The 17,375-nt window shown below is 53.8% G+C and overlaps 1 protein-coding gene across 1 annotated transcript in view; it reads left to right on the top strand.

Annotated features, from left to right (window-relative positions):
- The window catches only part of Nova2 (NOVA alternative splicing regulator 2), a 32,356-nt gene extending 16,027 nt beyond the window's left edge, over nucleotides 1–16,329 (top strand). Inside the window, exons 3-4 of the mRNA XM_051207243.1 lie at nucleotides 7,410–7,576; nucleotides 14,906–16,329. Coding sequence (XP_051063200.1) covers nucleotides 7,410–7,576; nucleotides 14,906–15,988 — 1,250 coding nt within the window. The 3' untranslated portion in view covers nucleotides 15,989–16,329. The remainder of the gene's footprint in view (nucleotides 1–7,409; nucleotides 7,577–14,905) is intronic.
- Nucleotides 16,330–17,375: the final 1,046 nt, after the last annotated feature.

The raw sequence follows: 17,375 nt of genomic DNA, 5'->3' as shown, positions 1-17,375 counted from the left end.
TCACACCAGGCAGTTGTGTCCCTTCCCACACACCTGCCGCCTCCCCCTCCCCGGTTGGTCAGTTGGAGCAGCCAGGGTGGGGAGGGTGGCAGGTGGCAGGGATGGTTGGGGGCGGCCATCCGAATTACTCACACCCCTCTGTCCCTTTGGACTTGTTATCCTTTCTTGCACCCAGTTTACTCTCCTCTGAGTTGTTTGGGGGGAGGGAGCACTTTTTTACTTTTTCTTTCTATCTTTCTTTTTTCATTGAGATGGAGTTTCCTGTAGCCCAGGCTGGCCTGGGACTTCCCTGTGTAGCCGAGAGTGGCCTTGAACTCATCATCCTGCCTCTACTTCCCCAGTGCAGGATCACAGGCGTGTGCCCCATAGCCAGTTTGTTGGCCACCTCGCCCTGTAGCCCATTCCGGCCTGTAGCTCCCAGTGCTTCCCCGGCCTCCCAGTGCTGGGGTCACAGACACCGCCACTGTGCCCTGCCTCTGCCCCTCCTATCCTTTGTGCCCTTCTGTCTCTCTCTGCCTCGTCCTCCCCGTCTCTGCTCTTGTCTCTAGGGATCTGTCCGGTTTCCCATCTCCCCGCCCTCTGAGACTCTTCTCTGGTCCATCTGTCTGTCCTTCTGTCTGCCGCCCCTTTCTGCCCCCCCATCTCCCTCTGTCCCCTCTCCAAGTGTCTTACCAGCCGCCCCCACCCCCACCCCACCTGGGAACTTCACTTGACCCCACTTAACAGCCACCCTTAGTGGGGTCAGTGTCCGTCTCTGCCTCCCTTTAGGCATCTGTCCTAAGTCTCAGCTTCCCATGGCTGCTCCTTCCTCACTGACTTCAGGATGGCCCATCCCCTGCCTCGTCTTACACTCTATCTTGGTCTCTGTCAACCATGCTGGTTTTTGACAAGGAAGGTCTTATGAAGCACAGGTTGACCTCATATGTAGCCAAGGATGACCCTGAGGCCCTGCTTCCACACCCAGTGGCTCCGACGCCGTTATGTGAAGCGTAAGCCATGCTGGGGACCAAACCCAGGCCTTCCTCTGAGCAAGCTACTCACTCTTACCACTGAGCTACGTCCCCGGCCCCCAAGCACACGTGTTTAAACAACCCTCTGCCCTCTCTAAGACCCTTCAGAGTCTCTTACTCTCCATTGTCCCCTCCCAAAAGCAGGACCTGAGCTCTAGCCTCTAGGAATCCCGGGAAGGCCCCAGAATTGCACTAGCACAATGCTGGTTCTAGTTCATTCGTAATCCTCTTGGATCTTTTTAGGTCAGACACCAGAGATGTAGCACAGGATCTGGATCTCTCTCCCTCTCCCTCTCCCTCTCCCTCTCTCTCTCCCTCTTTCCCTCCCTCCCTCTCTCCCTCTCTCCCCTCCCTGTCTCTTCCTTTCCCCTCCTCTCTCTCTCTCCTCCCTTCTCCATCTCTCTCTCCCTCTCTCTCTCCCTCTCTCTCTCCCTCTCTCCCTCCCTCCCTCTCTCCCTCTCTCCCCTCCCTGTCTCTTCCTTTCCCCTCCCTCTCTCCCTCTCTCCCCTCCCTGTCTCTTCCTTTCCCCTCCTCTCTCTCTCCTCCTCCCTTCTCCATCTCTCTCTCCCTCTCTCTCTCCCTCTCTCTCTCCCTCTCTCTCCCTCCCTCCCTCTCTCCCTCTCTCCCCTCCCTGTCTCTTCCTTTCCCCTCCTCTCTCTCTCTCCTCCCTTCTCCATCTCTCTCTTTCCTCCATCTCTCTCCCTCCATTTCACCCTGTCCCATCTCCCCCTCCCACTTCTACTTCCCTCCCTCTCTTTCTCCCTCCCCCCTTCCCTCCCCTCCCTGCCTCCCGTCTCACTAAGCTGCTTTGACCAAGAGTTTAGAGAAAAATCTAGTGACCCGGGCTCCCCACCTCCTTTCCTCCCCCGTCCCGGCCCGTTTCCTCTTTCCCCTCCCAGCCCACACCATGTGGGTAAGACCTCTCCGCCTGGGACATCCGTCTGAAGACACTTGGCTCCTTGCCTCGGCATCACATTCTGTACTATGAGCCGGTGACATTCCCTCCCCCCACTCAGTGCTGTCACCTCAGGGCAAGGCTACTGAGACAGCCCAAAAGACAGGACAGTCCTTGACACTCCTATACCACATACTTTGTCCATGAGCAAACCAGTGCGAGCCGCGTCTGTCCCCACCTCATAGGCAGCCAGCCAACTCCTGACCTGAACCGTCCAGGACTTACAGCAAGGCTGGCCCCTCAGTCGGTGACATGAGGTGTGGCTCTACCTAGCCCACCCTACTTCTATCCCTTACCCAGAAAACGGAACTGTTATTTCTGGGGGTGCATTTCCTTGGCCTCATTCAGTCATTCAACACAATTCTCCTCCTCTGTGCCCCAGGCTGGCCAGACATGTGGGGACAGCAATATGAGGAGTCTAACCTTGTCCTCTTGGATCTCGAGCCAGGGAGACACAGCCCTCCCCGATGATGACCCAGAGTGGCCAGGGCTAGACTAGGAAGGGCAGAGAAAGCTTGGCAGTGAGAAACAGTGTTTGACCCAGACATGAGCGGCCATCTAGGGCTACCCAGAGGAGTAGGCTACAACAGTGACTTCAGATGAGCTAGGGAGGGACCCCACAAGAGCCACGTGGCAAATGCTGAGAGGTGGTTTGCTGAGAGATGAGGCTGAAGTGTAGGGAACAGGAGAGAAATGACACAGAGAAAAGACTGTGACAGTTTAAGATTAGGCCAGGCATGATGGCATGGACTGGCGCTCCCAACTACTCAGAAGAGCGGAACAGGAGGATCACAGGTTCCAGGCCAGCCCTGGTAACTTATCAAGACTCTGTGTCAAAGTTTTAAACAAGAGGGCTGGGGCATGACTCAGTGGTAAAACATCTGCCTAGAATCCCCCAGCAAGAAGATGGGGCATGGCTCAGTGATAGAGCCCCTGCCTAGAATCCCCCAGTGAGGGGCTGGGGCGTGGCTCAGTGGTAGAGGCACTTGCCTAACATATGCAAGATCCTTCAGGGGCTCAATCCCCAATAACAACACCCAAAAAGCCAATGTGGAACTAAGGTTTTCATACACACACACACACACACACACACACACCCAGTCTCCTTCATAAAGCTAATCCTAGCCAGTCTTTAACCCCAAAGTGAAGGGTAGAATACACAAGAGGTGCCTATCTTGGTACTGGAGCCCAAAGGTTCAGGTTCAGGTTCAATCTCTCTTGATAAAGTGGAGGACCAGAAGGCCATAAATACTGACCAAAGGCCTCCTGACCATGCTACTTCCCTCGTCAAGCCAAAACACCTCCCGAGTGTCTGTGTCTGTAAAATGCTCTGAACCTGACTCCCACAAGCAAAACACAAACACACAAGTGTCAGTCTTCATAATTGTTATCGATTTATTACATAGCAGCACCAAAGTGTAAAATCTTTTGGGGGGAGTGGGATTTTTGAGACAGGATTTCCCTGTATAGCCCTGACTATCCTGGAACTCGCTCTGTAGACCAGGCTGGCCTCGAACTACAGAGATCCGCCTGCCTCTGCCCCCCCCCCCCCGTACTGGGATTAAAGGTGTGTGTCACCACCACCAGGCTATAATGTTAAAGTCTTTTTCTTTAACAGTGCCAAGAGTTGAGCCCAGGACCTCAGAGTTACCAGGCAGGTTCTCTATCACTAAGCCACATCCCCAGCCCCAAATCGTTTAAATCTGAAGTGTCTACTAAATGGCATCATTCATATTCTCCCTCATCATTAAAAACAAAGCTTAAAGGCTGGAGAGATGGCTGAGTGGTTAGGAGCACTGGCTGCTTTTCCAGAGGACCCAGGTTCGGTTCCCATCACCCAGGATGTTGGGTCACGGCCATCTGTGACTCCCATAATTCTCTGGGATCTGCCACCCCCTTGTGGCCTCCGTGAGCACTGCAGGAAGAAACATACATGCACTCATACACTTAAAATGAAAATAAACACATCACTAAAAAGCAAAGCTTCAGCGCTGGAGGGATGGCTCGGCAGTTAAGCACACTTGCTCTTCCAACACCTACATCAGGTGGCTCACATACACCTACCTACCTGTAACTCCAGTTCCAGGGGATACAGCACTCTCTTCTACACACACGCACGCACACACGCACGCACGCACACACGCACGCACGCACACACGGGAGGTTGGAACAGGAAGACAGCCCAAAGAATCACAAGCTTATCACTGACTGGATTAGGATTAATAGCACAGCACCTACAATAGGTATAGTGGCATATGTGTGTCACCTCAGTACTTGGTAAACTGAGGCAGGAGGATGTCAGGTTCAAGGCCAGTCTGGCCTATAAAGAAAGACATTGCCTCAAAGCTGAAAATAAGTAAATAAATAAAAAGGACTCTGAACTCTGAAGCCAGATAACTGCGTTCAAAATGTCTGACGACGGGCTCAGGGGGAAAGCTAGCTGGTGAAAGCACTGGCCATGGAAATATGGGTACCTGAGTTCAAATCCTAAGACCCATGGAAAGTAGGGTGCAGCAGGGTATGTCTGTCATCTCAATGCGTGTACAGCTACATGGGAGGCAGGGACAGGGGAGCCTCCAGGTGCTTGTGGGAGGCTTAGTCTGGCCGACCACATACACAGTGGGAGGCTTAGTCTGGCCGACCACATACACAGTGGGGGCAAGGGCCCCATCTGAAATAGAGTGAAGGGTACAGGCCAACACCTGAGGTTGTCCCCTGAACCACACACGCGCACACACACGCGCGCTCTGATGGCTCTGTACCCACCGCCTGGGTGATCTGGGACAAGACCAGAGTCCCCTCAGTGTCGTTAGCAGGACATCAAGGCGGCCGAGACATGGCCTGCCTCATATGTCAAGTGAACAAACAGCAAGTCGTCAGAACAGCGCCTGGCGCCGAGTGTTATGTAACCACCAGCTGTTATTATAGGACACTTTTTTCAGGTCTTAGCAGGGTCCCCCTTACCAAACTCCTGTGGGCCCCAGGATAAGGACCACACGGGAGTCAATGCACCCAGACTTCCTGACTTGGAAGGATGCCCTACAGAGATGGCGACCCTGGCCACTTCTCCCACACTATCCCTGGGGTTTCCCTCCCCCTCCCCCCACCCCACCCTCATTCCTGGCCCAACCCACACCCTTTCCTATTTACACCCAGACAGAAGCAGCCTACAGCTGAGTCACCCTTGGCCCACACCAAGCTATTGTCCTTGGGTGGAGGGGGACTTAAAAGTGTGGGCCACGTTGCCAAGGGCAAGGGTAGGGGTTTTCGGCGTCATGGTTGGCCAAAAGAGAGGGTCACCCCGGACACATGGTGGGGTGAAAGGGCCAGGCTGAGAGGTGGCGATGCCGAGGGACAGGTCAGGCTTGGACACCGAGCACACTGCACGAAGTGCTCCACAGACAATGACACTCAGCACTAAGTGTCCCAGACACACAGGCACAGGGCCTGGCACACATTCAGAAACCTCTTACGGACCCAGGGAGCTGACTGTGCAGGCTGAGTCCCTCCTGGGGACAGAGATATTCACACATCGACTTCGAGGGGCCCGGGCACAGCAACACACTCGTTACCTCACCCAGGTCAGGCAGAGTTGAGAGCTCTTTGTCTCTGCAGTGCACACACTTGGAAACGTGCACATCCACCTGGGCACCTGCCATCTAAACAGCCCCATACAGTCACCTGTGTCTGCCTGTGCCCTCTCATTCTCATAGCCAGTGTGTGCGTGTGCATGCGTGTGCACGTGTGTGTGCGCGCGTGTGTGTGTTTGCGTGTGTGTGCATGTGTGTGAAAGTGTGTGTATGTGTGTGCATGTGTGTGAATGTGTATTACGTGTGTGTGCGTGTGTGTGTGCGCGTGCGTGCATGTGTTTGCTTGTGTGTGCATGTGTGTGCGCATGTGTTTGCGTGTGTGCGTGTATGCGCGTGTGCGTGTGTGCGTGTGTGTGTGCGTGTGTGTATGTGCGTGTGTGTGTGTACACACAAATGTTTTCACACCACATGCCCATCACCCAGACAGCTTGGGAACACCTAGAGATGTGCAGCATGCTTTTGTCTTTCTCCCGCAGTTGCAGGCAGGCGCATACTGCCAGTGGACAGGGTCCTGTCACTGCACAGCCTCTGTAAACCTTGTTACTCCAGTTATTGTATTATATTACCTGTTTGGGGCCGTGTGTGTGTGTGTTTTGCTGGGGATTTAATCCAGGACCTTGTGCATACTAGGCAAGCCCCTGCCTGAGTTACAACCATAACCCCTTATTGGGGGATTCTAGGCAGGGGCTCCACCACTGAGCCACACCCCAGCCTCTCACTGGGGGATTCTAGGCAGGGGCTCTACCACTGAGCCACACCCCAGCCCCTCACTGGGGGATTCTAGGCAGGGGCTCCACCACTGAGCCACACCCCAGCCCCTCACTGGGGGATTCTAGGCAGGTCTTCTATTGCTAAACCATGCCGTCAGCACACAGTCTCTTCTGGTCTTCTTAGACACACGCCCAATATGGTCATCTTCCCAACCCTGCCCAGGTACACAGAGACATAGCTCCCTCATAAGCAGCTCACATGTACACACACGGATCATAGTGTCACCCAGAGTCTTTCTCCCCCATGCATACATTTCAGCATCACCCAACTTCTCTTCACCTTCCCTAAAACACAACCAGAGGATGCCAGGTCAGACCTGCAGTCCATACACATGGAGGATCTCCAAAAAAGCAAGCTGGCCACCCCCCCCACTCTACTCCTAGTCTCTAGGTCCCATTCTCCTAAGAGTTGCCTTTGACCTCCCCTGCTCTTGTCCTAGCCACACCCCTGTCCTCCCCCACCCCCACCCCAGACCTCCATCTGGTGGGTCTAGGCTGCACTCTGGCCTCTCTTCTGCCTCCCCCATCCCCCCACCTTCTTCCCCATCCTCTCCAAAAGCCCAGAGGCCAGGCGCTGTAGGCTTTCAGCGGTTGCCATGGCAACCAAGCCTCATCCCTCATCCCCCTGGGGGTGGGCTGAGGACCGGGCCAGCCAGACCGATAAGGGGGTTCCAGTTACTGTGGCAACCGTTTCGGGCCTAAGCTCTCCTCTTCTGGAAGGGGAGGGGGGATGAGTGGTGAGTGAATGGTTGCCACAGCAACCAGGGGGAGCCCACAAGAACTGGGAAGAGGCAGCTGAGCCCTACCTCCCGTGCCCAGGGCTGCTGTGGGCACTTAAGCATCATTCTTCCATCCCCCCCCCCGCGGGGTTGTTTTAGGGGAGAGAGATAAAGTACAGTTTATAAAACAGGGATTCCATTCATTCAGCTAGCTACCCACCATGGACCGGTCAACCCACATCAGCTGGTCCAGACCCACTCCCCAGACCCTGACTTTCCCTTTCCCTGTAATGAGTCCAGTCCGTCAGGAATGTCCCCACTGCCGTCTGACGTGTGTGCCCTCCTCTCTGCCCCTTGCTTAACAGGAACTACAGAGCGGGTGTGCCTAGTACAGGGCACGGCAGAGGCCTTGAATGCCGTTCACAGCTTTATCGCAGAGAAGGTCCGAGAAATCCCTCAAGCGATGACCAAGCCCGAGGTCGTCAACATTCTTCAACCCCAAACCACGATGAACCCCGACAGAGCCAAGCAGGTCAGCTGGGAAATGACTGGGTTTCTGTAAAGCTGGTGAGGTGCCCATACTGCGGGTTCTTTCAGAGGTGCGACACGTTTGCCGGATGCCTGCCTGCGAGTGGTTAACACTCGTAAGTCAGATCTAATAGTCTAGAAAGGGCTCCATGCTGCTGGGGGTGGGCTGTGCTCAGAGGCACTGGAGATCAAGACTGACTCCCATTCATACATCCTTCCGGAGACACTCCAACGCCTTTCCTTCCCACCCTCGTCTCTCAAAGCAACCTGCCTCCTACTTCCTGTGATCACCGGAAGTGACTTCAGTGACAGCCCAATCCCTCCAGGGTTTTAGAAGCAGCCTCTTTAGTTCCCTCCTCCCTAATACCCGTTATGGCGGACGTAGTGCTTTGCTTAGCGAAAGACAGGGGCTGGTCCCCACCCCACCCGGCCCCCACCCCCACCGCCCACCCCACCCCCGTCTAGAAAGGATGGAGAAGAGAAGGCATCCTCTCGGTTGCCTTAGTTACCAGGAAGCGGTGGTGTAAGGGGTGGCGGGCGTGGCAGAGAGCGGACCAATGGCTTCCTGAGCCTCTCGGGTTGCCATGACGATGCTGCGCCTGGGACAGGTGGGCTCTTAGGAAAGCTCCTGATGTGAGCTCAGTCTTGGGGTTTTTTGTTTGTTTTTGAGGTCCTGACCCAGTGCGGGGATGGTTGCAGGCGCTCCGGGTTTTCTCTTACCCCCATATACACGAGCTCTTGACACAAAGCAAAAATGTCCTTGCGCCGTCTAGCAGCGCGCCTGCGGGAGCTCTTTATAAAGTCCGTCTAGAAAGCTTGGTTTTAAGATGCTGGGGTTCTTCATTCAGCCCTGGCGTTGAGGAGACCGTAAACCCGAATTCCCCTAAATTCTGGTGACACAGTGTGCAGAGAACCCTTGGAGGAACCCGTTCCCACCAGGAAAACAAAAAAGGTTGCGGTCTTGAGGCTTCGCCCGTGCGGCTGCTGTCCTTGGTGCTGAAGAGGCCGGGCTCCTAGCGCCCAGCCGGGTCTCTCCAAAATGCCTTCACACACGCAGGGCGTGGATTCCACGCAGCTTAGAGATTCCCTCCGCTCTGGTGGTGGCCACAAAGGAAAGGGGGTTCATCGAGTGTCCGTGGATGTTGCGTGGGAAATGGGATCAGTACCATTTAGGCCTTGCACCCCACACAGGGCAGTCGGAAGGTTTCAGAACCAGGAGCTAGCCTTTATCTTTATCATTCCAAGGCTTCAAAAAATGAGAGCGCAAGGCTGGAGGCCCAGGCTGTGGAGTCACATTTGAGTTGAATCCTCCGTTTTTCCCTACTACTTCTGTGACCCTGATAGATGGCAAATTTGTGATTGCTCCTTGCTTGGTTTTTGTCATGTGTAAAAATGAGATTTATTGTGGTATAGATTTGTGAATGGCGGTTGGCACGTTTATCATGGATGACTAGTGCATAGACAGTTCTAACAGAGCGTACTGGGCATGGTGGCACATCATAACCTGGCATTGGGTTGGTAGAGGCAGGAGGATGGAGAGAGTTTGGGGATATCTTGGGCTGCATAGCAAGACTCTTCTCTCCCCCCCCCCCACTTCAAAGACAAAATGGTAGCTGCTCTGGATTTTGTTTTGAGACAGGGCCCATGCTGTAGCTACACTGGTCTTGAGCTCACAGTGGTCCGCCTGCCTGCCTCAGGCTTCTATGTGCTAGGATTACAGTCATGAGCCACCATATGTGGCTTCCTTTCCCTTTTACTTGCTGGCACGTGTGTGAGATATGCTTGTGTGTATGAGTGCTTGCATGTGCACACACACACACACACACACACACACACACACACACACACACACACACGTGCATATGCATGGGGTTGTCCAAAGTTATGTCAGGTGTCTTCCTCGGCCTTTCTCCGCTTTTATTATGGAGGGAGGGGGTCTGTTGCTGTACTGGCCAATCTGACTAGCCAGCTGCCTCTGAGGATGCCCAGTGTCTGCCTGTTGAGTGCTGTGACTGTGCACCAGCCCCCACACCTGCCTGGCTTTTACAGAGGTGCTGGGGAGTCAATCTCCATCCTTGGCGTTCTAATCCACTGAGCCATCTCAGACACCTTTTTTTTTTTTTCAGACATAGAGCAATTTTTGGAAATTAAGGTTAGCCTCAGATTCACTAGGTAGCTGCTGCCACCCACCACCTGAGTATGGGGTTACAGATGTGCACCCCATGTCCTGTGTATATGGCCCAGAGCTTTGTGCATGCTAAACATAAAACCTGCCAACTGATCTACAGCCTCAATCCTGTTAGAGCGTTTCCTCCCACTCGGGGGTGGGGGTGGGGGAGTGCAGGGGGCAACTTGTGGGAGTTGGTTTTCTCCATCCACTGAGTGGGTTCCAGGGATAATAGTTGAGGAGTCTGGCCTAGTGAAGCAAGCACTTTAGGCCACTGAGCCTCCCCGCTGGCCCCCGTAACAGGACTTGCTTTAGTCAGGGCCGCCATCCATCTCTTTTGTACTTTGGACCTGCTGTGCTAGGCATGCTTGCCTTCCCTTCTGCAGGCCTCGGTTTCTCTCTTTTGTTACGATACAGCAGCCACATCCCACCAGGGGCTGCACATTGAAATGTTTTCAAGAGTCAGGAAAGCACTAAAAAGCATTAAGGGCTGCGTCCATCTTAACAGGGACAAGAAAGCCCGTCATCGGACCCCACCCCCCTTTGATTCTTCTTTTGGGGAGCATAAACCATTTCCACATCTTGCAGACATCTAAAAAAAAAAAAAAAAAAAAAAAAAAGCCATGGTTCTCCAGAGGCTGCTGACTATCAAAGGTTGATCCCGTTCTGATCCCGTTCTTCGTTTATTATTTGGGGTTTTTTATTATTGTTATTATTACTTTTATTTCGATACCAGGTCTCACTCTGTAGCCCAGGGTGGCCTGGAATTCCCTATGTAGCTCAAGGTGTCCTCAAACTCAGGGCGGATCCTCCTGTCTTAGCTTTGAAAGTGCTTTGTCCTCACTGCCATTCAGAACTTTTAAGAAAATCCCTGGCAAGTGCTAGCTGCTGCTGCAAGGCTGGCTGTCCCTGGCAGTTCTGTTTGGAATTTTCCATGCAATTGTAAACCCCAGAGGCAGACAGCAGGAGTTCCTCTGGCCTCTCAACCCACCTGCAGGGCTCTGCTCTGTGACTCCAGGATTCTAGGCACGTAGGGCACACACCTGCAATCCCAGCATCTGGGATGCTGAGGCAGGAGGATCTCAGGTGCTAAGACCACTGCCGTCGAAGTCAAAAAAAGAAAGGAAAACTTCTCCTGAGCATATAGTCATTCTGAGATTCTGCACCTCTCCCCCCTCTCTCCCTCTCTCTCCCCCCCTCTCCCTCTCTCCCTCCCTCTCCCTCCCTACCTCCCCCTCTCTCCCTCCCTCTCTCTCTCTCTCTTCCTCCCTCTCCCTCTCTCCCTCCCTCTCCCTCTATCCCTCCCTCTCCCTCCCTCCCTCTCCCTCTCTCCCTCTCTCTCCCTCCCTCTCCCCCTCTCCCCCTCTATCCCTCTCTCCCTCCCTCTCCCTCTCTCCCTCCCTCTCCCTCTCTCCCCCCTCTCCCTTTCTCTCTCTCCCCCCCTCCCTCCCCCTCCCTCTCCCTCCCTCTTCCATGTGGGGTTTGGAGATCTGACTCCGATTCTCAGGCTTGGAAGGGCCCTGTCCCGTGGGTCATCTCACTGCCCCAGCTCTTCCGGTATGTGTTTCAGGACTCTGTGATGTCGAAGTCTGTGGTGCTAAAAGTCAGAGCCCGTCCTGAAGACAGCTGCCATCTTCACAGGATTTTCCTTGTGATTTTGCGTGGATTCGCTATTGTTCTTGTTTCTGCTTTTATTTTGAGACAGAGTCTCACTCTGTATCTTAGACTAGCCCGTAACTCACTGTGTAGACCAGGCTGGCCAGGAGCTCTTAGTTATCCTCCTGCCTCATCTCCCTGGGTGCTGGGATTACAGGGTTAGGTTACTACACCTGGCTTCCTTCTCTTTACAGTGAAAATGTTCAGAATCTTCTAGTCTTTTGAAATGTAGGTACACAGTGGTCGTATAACATGTGTTAGATTTAGCCAGTTTGGGTTTGCAAGACAGCTCAGCCAGTAAAGGCTCTTTGCTGCCCAGTCTGACCCCCTGAGCTGGATCCCCACCATGATCATGAGACTTCTGCAAATTGCCCCTCTGCTCACATACTGTGACACACAGTAAAGGAAAAACCCTGTGAAAAGTTAAAATATATTTTTAAATGATCTCCCAGCTTCATCGTGTTTTACTCAGGATTCTATTGCTGTGATAAATCATTGGCCAGAAATAATCTGGGGAAGGAAGGGTTTATTTGGCATTCAGGTTAGTCCACCAACAGAGGAAGCCGAGGCATGGATTTGGCAGGAGGAATTAAAGCAGAAACCATGGAGGAACACAGCTTACCAGTAGACTTACTCCCTGTGACCTAACCTGCCCAGGGTTGGCACCACCCACAGTGGGCTGAGCCTTCCCATATCAATCATTAGTCAAAAGAATGTCCTACAGGCTTGCCTACAGGCCAATCTGCCAGCTGCATTTTTTCAACTGAGGTTCCCACTTCCCAGATGACTCCAGCACCTGTTGAGTTGACAAGACCAAAACAAACAAACAAACAAACAAACAAACAAAACTAACCAGGAAACATCAAAACACAGTTTACATACTAACAATTTACTCAAGTATGGAGTTAGCCAGGGCTGGTGGCCCACACCTACAATTCCTGCTACTCAGGAACCGGAGGCAGGAGGGTCCTAAATTCCAGGTCTGTCTACATAGTATGTTCAAGGGTAGGCTGTGCCGTTGAGGGAAACTCCATCTCAAAAAATTAAAAAGGAAAGCTGGGAATGTAACTCAGTGGTAGAGTACCTGCCTGGCACTTGTAAAACTCTAGGTTGAATGCCCACTACAGGCAAAACAGAGACGTATGCAACTCAAAGTTTAGCATGTACACAGAGTTGTGTGTTCACAAGTTAATTCTAGGTCACTTTCTTACCTCCCAAATAAATTTTTTTTTTTTTTAAAGACAGGGTGTCACTGTGTAGGCCATGCTGGCCTTGAACTCATGAAGATCCACTTTCCTCTGCCTCCCAAGTGTCAGGATTACAAAGATTCGTTTTTATAACAGGGCATAATAGTGCACGTTTTTAATCCCAGCACTCGGAATACAGGCAAAGGCAGATCTCTGTGAGTTCCAGGCCAGCAAGGGCTGTGAAGAGACCCTGTCTCAAAAGAATAAAAAATATTTAAAAACATAAAATAAATGCCAGGGCATGACAAAAATTTAGTTCTAGGCCAGATGGCGGTGCCACACACCTTTGATCCCAGCACTCCAAAGGCAGAGGCAAATGGATCTCTGTGAATCTGAGTCCAGCCTGACACACCCAGTGAGTTCCAGGACAGCCAGAGTTAGAGACCCTGTCTGGAAAAAAGGTTTCACTTTTATTGCTTTCTGATTACATGTAGGTCTGTGTGTCTGCATCTAGTTATGTGCACGTGAATGTGGGTGCCTGTGAGGGTCAAAGGTGTTAGATTCCCCGGAGCTGGAGTTGCAGGCACTTAGTTGTGAGCCACCTGATGTGAGAACATCAGCACATGCTCTAAAGGCAGAGCCATCTCCCCAGCCCCCTAACCAATTTCCATCGGTGTGGATTTGCACATTCTAGAGTCATGCAAATGAAACCACGTGGCCTTTTATGTCTGGCCTCTTCCACTTAGCTTGTTTCCCAAGCACATCTAAGTTATAGCATGTGCTATGTCAGTTCGTGTGCGTTTATCCCTAAATCCTATTCCATCACATGGATGCGTCTCACATTTTATTGTCATTATGCAACTTTTTAAAATATGACTGGGCCAGGGAGAGGGCTGAGTGGGTCAAAGCCTGACAGCCTGCACTCTAGCTGTGAAACCCACATAGAGCTGCATACAGTGGTGTGAGTACCCTCTGACCCCCCCCACACACACAGACACACACACACATATACACACACGCAGACACACACACACACACACACACACACACACACACACGGCTTAAGCTAAACAAACCATAGAAGAGGTGGCTGCCACTGGAGTGGCAGAAGCGGACAAATCTCTCGTAAATCCAAAGCCAGCCTGGTCCACAAAGCAAGTCCGGAGACATTAGTCAGTCTCCGCCTCAAAACAAAATAAAGATGGGAAAGAAACTAAACCCGAGAGAGACAAACCAAAGGCAATGTGATGTGGAGGTGACTTTTAACATATAAAAACATTTAGTTGGGACCACAGGAGACCACAGTTCATACCCAGACTGCGGAAAGCGCAGGCACAGAGTCAGCCCCAGACTTCTTTTGGTTTGAGGGTTTGTTTGGTTTTGTTGTTGTTTTTAAAGTCTCGCAGTGTAGGCCAGGCTAGCCCAGAACTCACCCTGTTGCCCAGGTTGTTCTGCATCCCAGGTGTGCTGGAAGTACAGACGTTCAAAGCCACACCTGCCTCGCAAACTTTAAGAACACCACATCATGTCTCCTATCACACATTCTGAGGTGCTGGTAGGGTCTTGAGGTGTGGATTTTGACATAAGAGTTTGAGGGGGAAAATCACTCAGGAGGCTGAGGCAGGAGGATCATGAGTTTCCAGCGAGCCAGCCTGGGCTGAGAGAAGGAGAGGAGAGCAGAGGGGAAGGGAGGGGAGAAGAATGGGAAGGAGAGAGAGAGAGAGAGAGAGAGAGAGAGAGAGAGAGAGAGAGAGAGAGAGAGAGAGACCTGTAAAATAGGATCTGAAGCCTTAGGAGGCGGACTGGGAGCCAGAGCCCGCAAGGACAGAAGTTGGGATGGGTGATGCAGGCTCGGGGCAGACACAAGACAGGCTCCCAGTGGGTACCGCATTAATACACCTTCACTTGCCACGGAAGAGGTGGCATTTGAGGTCCCAGGGACGTGGGTGGCTGAGGCACTGCTAAGGTCTGGATTTTTTTTCTTCTGTTTTCCCGAGATGGGGTCTTGCTTATGTATATATAGCTCAGGCTGCTGTCAAACCTGACATACTCCTGCCTCCACTCCTGGAGTGCCGGGGTTACAGGCAGGCACCACTACCCCCATCCCACCCCCACCGCGCGCCAGATTATTTCCAAATTTTCCTTTAGGAACCAGTAGGGTTTCCCTGGCGCTTATCAGGGGACCACAGTGGGCCTGATGATGGACCCTGGAGGAGAGATAACAACAACAACAAAAACAAACAAAAAAACCCAGAACTGTTATGACACAGATGCGCGCCCCGTTCTCCCCCGCGCAGACTCCGTCTCTTTCTCCCCCACGCAGGCCAAGCTCATCGTGCCCAACAGCACGGCGGGACTGATCATCGGTAAGGGGGGAGCGACTGTGAAGGCGGTGATGGAACAGTCCGGCGCCTGGGTGCAGCTGTCGCAGAAGCCCGAGGGAATCAACCTACAGGAGCGCGTAGTGACGGTGAGCGGCGAGCCGGAGCAGGTGCACAAGGCCGTGAGCGCCATCGTGCAGAAGGTACAGGAAGACCCGCAGAGCAGCAGCTGCCTCAACATCAGCTACGCCAACGTGGCGGGGCCCGTGGCCAACTCCAACCCCACCGGCTCGCCCTACGCCAGCCCGGCCGACGTGCTGCCCGCCGCGGCCGCCGCCTCCGCCGCCGCCGCCTCGGGGCTGCTTGGCCCCGCGGGGTTGGCGGGCGTGGGCGCCTTCCCCGCCGCGCTGCCCGCCTTCTCGGGCACCGACCTGCTGGCCATCAGCACGGCGCTCAACACGCTGGCCAGCTACGGCTATAACACCAACTCGCTCAGCCTGGGCCTCAACTCAGCCGCCGCCTCGGGAGTCCTGGCCGCCGTAGCCGCGGGCGCCAACCCCGCCGCCGCCGCCGCCGCCAACCTCCTGGCGTCCTACGCGGGCGACGCCGGGGCGGGGCCGGGAGCGGGGGCAGCGCCTCCGCCGCCACCGCCCCCCGGAGCGCTGGGCTCCTTCGCGTTGGCCGCGGCCGCCAACGGCTACCTCGGTGCGGGCGCGGGGGGCGCAGCCGGAGCGGGGGGTGCGCCCCTGGTGGCCGCCGCGGCTGCGGCCGGGGCTGCCGGCGGCTTCCTGACGGCCGAGAAGCTGGCGGCCGAGAGCGCCAAGGAGCTGGTGGAGATCGCGGTGCCCGAGAACCTGGTGGGGGCCATCCTGGGCAAAGGGGGCAAGACGCTGGTGGAGTACCAGGAGCTGACGGGTGCGCGCATCCAGATCTCCAAGAAGGGCGAGTTCCTGCCCGGCACGCGGAACCGGCGGGTCACCATCACGGGCAGCCCCGCGGCCACGCAAGCCGCTCAATACCTCATCAGCCAGCGGGTCACCTACGAGCAGGGGGTGAGGGCCTCAAACCCACAGAAGGTGGGATGAGGCCTGTGGTGTGCGTCCCCACCCCCTCCCGCTCCTCCTCCCTCCTCCTCCTCTCCCAACTCCCGCCAGACTTCAGCTTGGTGTGACTCCTGCTTGGCTTGGGATGGGGCTGGGGTAGGCCTGGCTGCACCTTCCCTTCTGGTAGTCATAGGCAGGATTGAGTGGCGGCTGGGGAGGGGGCTTTTTGAGCCCCCTCCCCAGCCTTGAACTGACCCCTCCTCCCTCCCTCCCTATGCTTGACTGGGCCTGACCCACCTCTCCCAGGGTCCAGGTCTATGTGATATCTGTATATATTGCATTTTGTTGATTTTAATAGAAAACAAAGCGTTATTTTCTCTTTCTTTCCCTCCTTTTTTTTTTCCTTTTTAACTTTTTCTTTTTCTTTTTTTGATAAGGACCCCCCCTTTATAATAATATTTTTGTTGACTTATGGGAGGAGGGGAGGGAGCCTCCAGGTCATCTGGAATGAGGTGCCTCCCCCAGACACAACACCCTGTCTTCTCTGATTGCAGTTCCAGATCCTGGGGAAGTGCCAGGAGAGTAGAGGTAGCCACCCAGGGGTCAGAGCGGAAATGAGGGGTTTGGAAAATAGCCACCCTGACCCCCAGGACTCCCACATTCCCTGAGCCCCACTGTCCCCCTGCAGTATTCCCTCAGGTGGAAGTGTGTCTCTCTTCCTAGAGCAGATATGTCCCTCCTGGAAATGATGCCAACTCTGGGACGCCTCTGGTCCTGTGAGTCTCAGTGTTGTGAGAGGTGCAGGGGCAGCTGCTGTGGCTTCTCACGGCTTTTCCTAGAGAAGCAAGGGTCCCTGTTGTGAAGTCACTGAATCAAGTATTTATAGGGTGCTTCCATTAACTCCCTATGATGTCACAGGAAGTGTTTCCTCAGAGGCCACTTCCTGTCCTAGTAAGAGAAAAATCACTTCCCGTGAGATCACAACAAAAACCCTTCCTCAGAGTTACTTCCGTGATGCTAGGGGCAGGGGCATGTACTTCCTATGGAATCTCGAGGTCACTTCCTGTGGCATCATCGGGACAGAGCATGTGCTTCCTGTGTTGGACAGTGGCCAGTCCCTTGGTCCACCTCCTCCGTCCGTCCGTCCACACTCCCCTTTGGCGGGTGTTGGACCTGGGGGAGGAGGATTCCCTAGGAAGAGACTGAAGGTTGGGACTTGGATCTAACATGGAGGATTCTAAAGAGGAAAAGAAAAAAATGCTGCCAGGGTCATCTCCATCCACACATACCATCTATGAACTTGCCTTCAAGGCAAGAATGGGAGATGAAGCTAGTGAAAATGATTGCTAAAGATCCCCCCCCCATCCCTGCCTTTTGTCTGCATGCCTGTGTCTTCTGTGGCTTCATTTCATTGATGGATGAGCCAAAT

The sequence above is a fragment of the Phodopus roborovskii genome, unplaced genomic scaffold, assembly GCF_943737965.1.
Source record: "Phodopus roborovskii unplaced genomic scaffold, PHOROB, whole genome shotgun sequence".
Taxonomy (NCBI): Eukaryota; Metazoa; Chordata; class Mammalia; order Rodentia; family Cricetidae; genus Phodopus; species Phodopus roborovskii.
The sequence above is the reverse complement of the archived record's forward strand: the minus strand, read 5'-3'. Positions and strand labels throughout refer to the sequence as shown.